This window comes from Gopherus flavomarginatus, chromosome 9 (genome assembly GCF_025201925.1).
Source record: "Gopherus flavomarginatus isolate rGopFla2 chromosome 9, rGopFla2.mat.asm, whole genome shotgun sequence".
Lineage (NCBI taxonomy): Eukaryota > Metazoa > Chordata > Testudines > Testudinidae > Gopherus > Gopherus flavomarginatus.
The window spans coordinates 69,711,878-69,722,345 of record NC_066625.1 but is presented as its reverse complement, the minus strand read 5'-3'; the positions used below and the strand labels follow the sequence as shown (position 1 = coordinate 69,722,345).

Genomic DNA, 10,468 nt, shown 5'->3' with positions numbered 1-10,468 from the left:
GCGGACTAAGCAGCCACCCCCCGCCCCCGCAGCGCCCACGTGTCCCCGGCATTGTCCGCCCCGCCCCGGCCCGGCCCGGCAGGCAGCGGCTCCCAGACGGCCGGTAGGGGGCGCGTCCTGAGGCTCCTGGCCCTGGCCGGCGTGGGTACCTGGGCACGAGGGGTCCGTGTCCTGCCCCTGCTGGAAATGGGGCGGATGGATGCCTGGGCACTAAGGGGCCGCCTTCCACCCTAGGGGTGGGTACCCGGGCACTTGGGACCTGTGTCCTGCCCCGGCGGCAAGTACCCGGGCACTAGGCGGCTGTGTCCTGCCCTGGGAACGTGGCAGGAGGGTCCCCGGGCGCTAGAAGGGCCAGGGAGATGACTTTGTATTTGATAAATGTTCACCACGCACCTAATAGTAACGGACCTTTTCAGTGCTTATTACAATACTCTAGCCTATTAATACTGTTTCTAAACTAAACTGTCAGGCAGCAAACATGGTAACTTTCCTGCCATATTAAAAACAGTCTAGTCTGAGTCTTCCCTCGCAACTGGTTTATACACAGGTTTTGTACTGGTATAACTTTGTTGGTTAGGGATGTGATTTTTTTTTTAACCAACATGATTATAACCCCTAAGGTGGCTGCAGTTGTACAGACATTCCCTTTCCTGCACAGGAATAAGCTATATAGGTACTACATCCATACTTAATTCTTGAAACCAGTATCGTTAAACCAGTTCAGTTTTTGTGCATAGACAAATCCTCACTTTATCCCCATGTAAATCAAGAGTAAGAGGGGAGCCATGCTCATTGTTTCTTGGTGGTTCAATTCACAGCTGCTGAACCTTCAGATTTATTTATATGCTAGATCCTGTTCCCAGGAAAAGTGAAGGGAGCAGGATTTGACCCGTAAAAATAACATACATATGCACTACAGAAATGTGGATGAATTTTGTAGTGACAACAGGGTTTCCGCTGCATGTTTTTACACACCCACTTCCATATTTCCCCTTCATTAGAAGCCAAACGGATGTGATTGCACTTACACATCCTTGACCTGGCTGACATCTTTGGAAAATAACACACCAAATACACAGCACCCACCTGGACTCTTGTAAATGCCAGGAAACATACTGGATTCTTTTTTGACAAATATCAAAGTGAAATTAATCATGTGAAATGTAAACTAATTGCATTTACTTATAAAAAGGAGGCAAGAGGAGCTACTTATGATATAAAATGTCAAAGCATTATCTTAGTCAGGTGTTGTCAAAAAGCTGTGGGTCATAGGATAAAAACTATTACATTAAAAAAAGTGAGAGATGAAAACAGTTTCCAGAATTATGAACAAATTAATGGTTGAAAATCTCTATGTGTCTGTTATTTATTTCCAGATCCACAGACAATCCAGATGTATTTACTGTATAGGTCAGTTGTCACACACAATCTGGGGTGGTACCGTTAAGCCCAAGCTCAGATCTTCAGATATGCCTATAAGATTCTGGCATATATTAAAACATTACTAGTCCAATCCTGCATAGCCAAAACTGCCATTTAAATCAATGGGAATTGCAGGTGCACAAAGGAATATTGACTGTCTGGGTTTTGCATTTACCAAAACAACACAATGACATTTTCTCTTACATGGGCTTGTGACTAAAGCTCATACAAAATTTAGAGCTCAGAGTCATTTCTTCTATGAGAGCTGCTGGACCAAATTCAGAGGTGCTTTTCAAGTATCTATTTTTAGGCAAGATTAAAATAAAAGTAGTGCATTGGGTTAGTGGCTATACAGTGCAGCATATGGTAGAGAGAGAGGGAGGCAGAGAAGACTCAATATATACAAAAGTATGCTCATTAGGCAGTCTTCAAATCAGAGCAACTGGATTCCTGGAGGATTGGAAGAAGGATTCAGTACCCCTCACTGTGAGGTCATGAGTTCAACTCCAGCCCAGGCTGGTAATGATCAAAATAGCTGACAATGGCTCCTGAGAATGGAGTTGGTGGCAGTCGAGGTGTCCAACATCACTATTGTTGATAAGTGGCAATCTCAGCAAAGAGGCCAATAAGAGTAACTGACTGGGATGTACGTTGAAGTGCCCTCTCACTCCTACAGATGAACCCTTTGAAATAGGATCAAGACCCATTATAGGGCAGTTAATGTTGCTGTCTTTGCTGTACCTGTCCTGTGCAAAAGGGAAGTCTTCCATCTTGAAGACTACATTATTTTTTATGAACTGCAAATCTACTCAGATATAGTCTAAAGATATAGATATTTGGAATCAATCCTACTGCAGCTTGTTGTGGTTAGATCACTATCAAGAACTTGCCTGTTCTCCTGGGTTCATTGTCAGGGCAAACTCAGTGTAACAACCCCATATAAGGTAATTGATTTTTTACCAGGGAAGTTTAACTTGGGCTTATAAATTAAGTTTTGGATAAGAAAACTGGGCTGTTACCGTTTTCTTTTCACTAGAGCAACCGCGTAAAATTGTTTAAATCAGAGCTTTTCCCTGTGATTGTAAATCTTCCAGCAGGAATTTGCTATGGCATTTCCCATGGCAAGAGAGATAGCCAGTAACTACTTCTCTAGCATATTCCTGTTCCTCCCTTCCTGTTTATACATTAATTTTGTTTAACAGAACGAAGCAATGGATGTTTGACAGTGAATTGGCCCTTGATATAGCTTCCCTTTTATACTCGTACTTTGAACTTGTTTATGGTCAGCCTGCTCAGTCCCTTTGCATTGTATCTCATTTACCACTGCTCCCCAACGGTGGATAGTTCTGCTTATTACAGATCTAAGTGGTATTATATATGTATAGTTACAAAGTTTTTCCTAATATTTAACCTAAATCCCTTGCTGCAGATGAAGCTCATTACTGCTTGTCCCACCTTCAGTGGACATACAAAACAATTGATCACAGTCCTCTTTAGAACAGCCTTCAAAATATTTCAAGACTATTGTCAGGTCCCCTCCCCTAGTCTTCTCGTCTCAAGACTAAACATTCCTAGGTTTTTTTTAAACCTTTCCTCATAGGTCAGTTTTTCTAAACCTTTTTATCATGTTTGTTTTCCTTTGGACTCTTTCCAATTTGCCCACCTTTCCTAAAGTAGTGTACCCAGAACTGGACACAGTGCTCCATTTGATGCCTCTCCAGTGCAGAGTAGAGAGACAATTACCATCTGTGTCTTACATAGAACACTCCTGTTATTACACCCTAGGAGATTATACTTTTTCGCAACTGCATCACATTGTTGACTCATATTCAATTTGTGATCCACTGTAAACCCCCCCCCGTCTTTTCAGCAGTACTTCCTCTTAGCCAGTTTCCCCATTTTGTAGTTGTGCATTTGATTTTTCCTTCCTAAGTGAAATAGTTTGCACTTTCGCTATTGAATTTCAACTTGTTTGACACAGATAAGTTCTCCAATTGGTCAAGGTAATTTTGAATTCTAATACTGTCCTCCAAAGTGCTTGTAAACCCTTCCAGCTTGGTGCCATCTGCAAATTTTATAAGCGTACTCCATTATCTAAATTATTAATGAAAATATTGAATAGTACTGGACCCAGGATTGACCCTTGCAGGACCCCACTAGATACACTCTCCTTGGTTGACAGCTAGCCATTGCTAACTACTCTTTGAGTACAGTCTTTCAACCAGTTGGGCACTCCTCTTATAGTAATTTCATCTAGATCACATTTCCCTAGTTTGCTTATGAGAATATCATGCAGGATTGTGTCAAAAACCTTACTAAAATCAAGATATCTCACGTCTACTGCTCCCCTCCCCATCCACTGGTTAGGCCAATAATCCTGTCAAAGGAGGAAGTTAGACTGGTTTTCCATGATTTCTTCTTAACAAATCCATGCTGGCTATTCCTTATAATTCCTATTATCCTCTAGGTGCTCAGAAATTCATTGTTGAATAATTTGTTCCAGTGTCCTTCCAGGTATTGGTCTATAATACCCCATGTCCTGTTTCCCTTCTTAAAGATAGGTACTATGTTTGCCCTTCTCCAGTCCTCTGGGACCTAACTCATCCTCCAGCAGTGCTCTCCTTTTTCCTTGCCAAAGGGATGGAGGAATTAGCAGATATTATGTGAGATCTGTCTCCGCAGCATTGCCTTTGCTCACTATGGCTCTTTCCACATGGCAGGGAACACAAATACTCTCTAGCATATTCAGATTGACTGTATCAGGTCCTTCGTAAGACAAATGAGCAGTTGGTTATAGAGCAAAGTCCTTGGTGCCATAAGCATATGCCAAGGAGTGGAAACAATAGTGTAATCAAAAGCATCTAATTTATGCGCAAGATGACTATAAATACACATTTTCTCAATATGTAAAATATGATTTATTATATTTAGGCCATTCATAAGTATCAACACAATGTAGTATGTTCAAGAACAATATCTTACCAATAAATATTATCTAAACATTAATATTAATCTTTTGAACAAATGCATACAATGTAGTAACTCAATATTGCACAATGAGCTCCAGATGAGATAGTACAATTTCAATAGTGCATTCAATTTGTTACAGAGATAATTTGCCACAAATATTGCAAAGCATTTGAGCGGACGTTTCCAAGCAGGAACAAATGAACTATTTCAACAACGAGCGAAGGCTGATCTTCTCCAAGTAAAGTGAATGATTGTGTCAATGTCCTAAATTAATTAGTTCTGGATTTATGGAACTAGATGTTTTCATGAATGAAGAGACTTTGTTTCAAATACAAACATTATACACTCAATTTAAAAAAAATCACTTTTTAAGTTGAAGTTATTGATATTTTAGTGTGAACTACTAACCTGAAGAACCAATTGTTTACTCTTCAATGAATCTAAGTATAAAATTTATCTTTCATCTTTTCAGAGATGTACCTTATTCATTACATTTTGAGAGCCTGACTATACTACTCTCACTCACAATGAGTAATGCCTTACTCCTCAAATACATCCATCCAATGCATTGGGACTATTTTAGCAGTAAGGTACCATTCAGTATGAGCAAAGAAGGCCAGTCTGGCCTTTAATAGTTTTCAGTATATGAATACAGCTACAGCTTTATACATATATATATATATTGGATCTGTATGGGCACAGCCATTGTATATTACATGACAACTTTCACCCATAGGGCCATATCCTGCAAACATTTGTTGCTAGACATTGTTGGATGAGGAGTCCCATTGACTTGACTCACTGTAGTAAGCTGTATGGCTGTAACAACTGTTGGCACAATTGGGCTCTTAAAAAATGTTCCCAATTTTCACTTTTGTGCATTCTCCATATAGGCTCTGATCCTACAGTCCTACTAGGATAAAACATTACTACCTTCAGTGGGAGCTTTGTCAATGGAAGGCAGGGCCGCCGCTTCCATTTAGGCGACCTAGGCGGTCGCCTAGGGCGCCAGGATTTGGGAGGGCGGCAGACTGCTCCAGTGGACCTCCTGCAGGCATTCCTGCGGACGGTCCGCTGGTCCCGCGGCTCTGGTGGAGCATCCGCAGGCACGCCTGCGGCAGGTCCACCGGAGCCACGGGACTAGCAGACCGTCCGCAGGAACGCCTGCGGGAGGTCCACCAGAGCCGCGGGACCGGTGAGCCGGCCCTGCACCTAGGGCACCAAAAACCCTGGCACCGCTCCTGATGGAAGGACTGTGGAATTCAGCTCAGAGGGTCTGATTCTCAGTTATACTAAGGACATTTTATGCTGCTTGACATTGTAAAGGGGCCTTAACACTGAAATAGATTACATTTATAGCATCTTAAGGCTGCTTTCTACAGCTAGAATGGTATAAAGTGGCCTTAGAGTAAATGAGAGCCAGGATCAGAGAATGAGTATGGCTGACTTGAAAAGATTTTATCATTATTATCATTATTAGTGCTTAGAAGTAGTATCTCTTTAATTCAAAGAAAATTCACTCACCAAGTGATACAATTAAAAATTTCAATGAAACTACTGGTTAAAAATATTACCTTGTGACTATGTAAACCATGAATTATACTACTCGTCTTTGTAGCTTATCTTTAGGAGTTTAATTGAATTCTTTAAATTCAGGTCACAGAGGTGAAATAGTTAATATCATCTAAAAGGATATAAGAAAAACAGAGATTGAAATGATTTTTTTTAACAAGAAAATATACTTTTTATGACAGCTAGTATCTTCAACATTAGATTCTTTGATCCCTAATTATTACGATTGTGGAATCGTCTGTAACTCCATCATAAAGTGAAGTATCAGAAAGCAAATTTGCTTTCTAACTTTTCACATCAAAATTCAATGCACTTCTACGGAATGTTTCAAAAGTCATAGACGATACCCAGATAAAATCAGGTGTCTGTTTTTGTTTTTTTTTTTTCAAATTTACTTTACAAAAGTCAATTCTTGCAAATAATGAATACATAATGTGCACTGGACTACAAAATTCTATTATACAGATGATTTCAGGGACAAGTCTGGTTTTAGAATGATCTAAACTATCTCTAATAAAAGAAGGTAGTCTCAAAAACAGAATTAAAAACATTTTATTTTATTATAAGTTGATGTTTGCTATGTGTTAAAAGCAGATTACTTTTACTATCTTGTTGTGTTTATCTGTGTTTTCAGTAACATTTGATAGTGTAGCTAATATACTGAATTTATTCCTGGCTAACAAGTTGTCCTAGCTTGTTTTTTGTGTTTGTTTTATTTTGATTTGCCACTCATCAATAAGTCATAGAAACTACAATAGAAATGCTACATCTTTCTAAAGGACATTTCACATTTGCAGATTGAAATTTCCTTCTTTTTTTTTTGTAGCCCAAGGTTTCAATCTTCATTTGTATTTGAAAACAGCATTGCAGCTTACGCCCAGATCTGTTGAGATAAAAGTCAAACAATTCTTTAGAGAATTATAGTTTATATTCCATACAAACACATAGGTTTTACACAAAAGCCTGGTTAATTTGCAAGAGAGCCAAATTCTCTTCTTGTAAATTATGTTAAATGGTAAAAGAGTTGAGGGTGGAGCAGTTACTTTAACTGATAATTTCACAATTTCCCAGTGTTTAATTGTTTAGTGATAATGTTCTGCTAACACTTTCTTTTAATGGTGAATATATTCTTGACCTGGGGAAATATTTAGGCCTTATCTACTGTTTGCAGCAGTAGCCAAGATATTACTGGGCTTTAATTTATTTGAAACAACTGGTTTCATATTCCATCCCCTGGACATTTTCTATAATGAATTTACCAATGGAAAACCCTGTATTATTGGAAACAAAAATCCCTTACTCGTAGAGTGTGATCCCATGATCCTGAGCAGAATGCAGTTCCATCAGGTGAAACTCGTAAGGTGCTAACTCGGTTTTCATGACCAAACAGAATGGATACACGAGACCCTTTCAGAACATCCCATACGTTTATGGTGTAATCATTGTAACCACCAAATAGTAGGCGACCTGCAAACAGAATCACATTTATACAGAATAATGGCTTAAATGGTTAAACTTTAAGTAATAACCATTAATTAAAAGAGAGGAAGGAGGGTTTTCTGGCTGAAGCAAAACCTGTTTGTAAGAAGTTTGAGGCAGAGTCAGGAGTAGAAGTCAGATCTCCTGATACTCAATCCTATGCCTTAAATACAGGGCCATCCTCACTCTACTTTCATGGGCACTATAGGATGTTGCTCCAACACAAAGGTGTATATGTTCATTCTAAATTGGACTAAATTACTCTTTATGCACTCCAAAGTAATATCATGCAAGTCCAGCCCCAGCTTTTGGGTGCCCACTTTGCTACAGAAAATGACGCTTAACATGTCAGTATTGTGGATCTGCATGGATATGAATTGCCAGTAATAGCTGACCAGCGGAGGCCATCTTCTGCAACTGAAAAGTAATGGTATTTTTTAAAACAGTATTAAAAATTCCATGATTGCACTTATTAAAAACATGCAATATCTTTCAACTGTTACAGATGAGAGATTATTTCAAAAGAGGGATATAGACTGAAGGCAAATAGAGCACTTTAACAATTAATATCTGACAAAAATATTCTGATGATATACTGGTTATGTTTATAACATTGTTTATAAATGGTTGCCAAGGATTAATAGATGTTTTAATAAATGGTTAATCAATTATAGCAGCTTGTTATAGAGTCCAACAGTTCAATATCTTGCTCACAACTGTGGCTTGTATAACCACCTACAGCAACTTCTACTCATGTGCTTATAAGCATCTATCTCATACACTACTCAGGCCTGTAACACGCTTATAACATCTATTAATCCAGTGGTCCCCAACCTTTTTTGTCTGCAGGGCACCAGATGATGAGCCATGGAGGACCGTGGAGGCGGACGAGCATCCGTCGAAATTCCTCCGACAAGCGGCAATGTCAATAGGCGTCACCACCAAAATGCCACCAACGAGCAGTGTCATCCAGAAGCATCGCTGCAGAAATAGCGCAAAAAATCAGCAGCATTTTGGCGGCAACGCCTCTGGATGACGCAGCTTATCGGCGGCATTTCGGCGGGCGCACTTAGGGCACCGCATTGGGGACACCTGTATTAATCATTTATTAACCTTTCATGAACTATTTATAGATGTACCCTAAATACAAAAATTGACCAATACTCTATTTCAAGTTGCATTTGAGGTGGATTTAAACATGATGGGTGAAATCCTGGCCCCACTGAAGTTAATGGCAAAATTCCCATTGACTTCAGTAGGGCCAGGATTTTACCCCATAGCCACATATTATTTGTTGATAAAATTAAAAAATAACCAATTACACTACTTAATAAAAAAATCTTTTACAAAGGAAGAAGATATTTTAATGGATGGACAATTTCTTTCCATATTTAATTTAGCTCATTTGTAATAACAAATATTCTCAATTTAAACTGAAAAAGTATTACATTACAACCTCAGCTGCACCCCAGTCTAAATGCCTCCCCGCAGCAAAAAACTACATATCCCCCAAAATTCAAATCTCACCACTGAGAGAGAAATCCACGCTAGAAGCTCCAAAAATGATGCTCTCTTTGGAATAAATTGCTACTTCTCTATCTGCACGAAGGTCATATAAACGACACTAGAATTAAGCAAAAACAGCATATGTTCATCACTAAGGACTAGACCCAATTGCTGCCCCCTCACTCTGTGCAAAGCATGAGGAGGAAGGGGACAGGAATTCCAACCCTGTGGGCATGATGTGGAATGGCTGTGCAGCTTCTGCTCTTCTGCCCGTGGACTATAAGAGTACCTAGGACCACTACAAAGGCTGTTTAGACATCTGGATCCTAACTGTGATCTAAATGCCCTAAGGTTGACTGACCTAAACTGAGTAATCAGCTGGTCATTCCTCAAATCATCTCTCTATGCTGACATAGGGAGGAACTGTGTGTTCCTGGATTCGGAGTATACACATACATCTTTTCCACAGTGCCCTCCTGCTTCATTGTGTGTTTACAATTGGGGGGTGGGTAAAGCTTTTTAGGGCTGGCCAGAAAACAAGAATTCCATTTCACACAAAAATGGAGGCTTTCAGAATTTGTTTTCATTCTCCATCAGGACGAAAAACAACGTTCACAATTTTTCATGAGGAACCAGAGAGAGGGAAATTCCAGAAAATTCCATCCTAGACCCGAGAAAGTTTCCCAGCGAAAGTTGAACCACAATCAATACATTTCCACACAACATTTTCGTTTTGATTTAGAAGAATCAGCATTTTCCAACCAAAAACGCACACACCTTTGGCTGAAAAATTTCCATTCAGCCCTACAGCCTTTGGCTTCACATGCCCGTTACTCAGTTATTTGCCAATATGTTTTAACTTGTTTAATATGGAAACTTCTATATTCAGACCAAAAGTTTCAGCAGCCTGGAGAACAGCACTTACTCAGCCCTGAAATCATGTGTGCTTTGAAACTGTATTTCAACTAACCTGCCTTAATAAGTTAAGTCTAAGCAAACACTGGCTAGCTGGGGTTGTTAATATTAAGTCTTACTAATGAAAAGTGGCTGATATTCAAGTCTGTGCATAAAGCAGAGACTATATTATTCACAGACCTGTTATAAACTGCAAGGTATTTGAAGTCAGCATTTCCTGGTGCTACGAGCTAATGAATAATTCTGTCAGAAAATTCTGACAAATGGGTCAGTTCACTCCAGGTGAGAAAAAGCTTATATCAACATACATTTTTGACAGTCCATCAATCAGTCAGGACACTCAGTTCCACAGCATCCCCAGGCAAACTTTTTGGGTGATAGAAGTCTTACAGTGCTGCTCTCAACATTCTCAATGTAAAGCAGCAATTTGCTATTTCTAATTTTAAAAAAAACAAACAACCCCGTAGTCAGAGCAACTGACCCACCTCCATCCCCCAAAGTATGAAGATGGAATTTTCTATTCTTCTATTTAGTTTGGAGGAATTCACACACAATTGATTAGATCGGTTTTGCTTTTAAACTAATAGCACAGTTGCCATAGTTT

General features: G+C 39.5%; 1 protein-coding gene across 1 annotated transcript in view; it reads right to left on the bottom strand.

Annotated features, from left to right (window-relative positions):
* Nucleotides 1-6,354: 6,354 nt before the first annotated feature.
* Nucleotides 6,355-10,468, bottom strand: part of GNB5 (G protein subunit beta 5) — a 29,425-nt gene continuing 25,311 nt past the window's right edge. The window contains exons 9-11 of the mRNA XM_050966923.1: nucleotides 8,971-9,067; nucleotides 7,265-7,431; nucleotides 6,355-6,847 (exon numbers count right to left, since the gene is read on the bottom strand). Of these exons, the coding sequence (XP_050822880.1) occupies nucleotides 6,836-6,847; nucleotides 7,265-7,431; nucleotides 8,971-9,067 (276 nt within the window). The 3' untranslated portion in view covers nucleotides 6,355-6,835. The remainder of the gene's footprint in view (nucleotides 6,848-7,264; nucleotides 7,432-8,970; nucleotides 9,068-10,468) is intronic.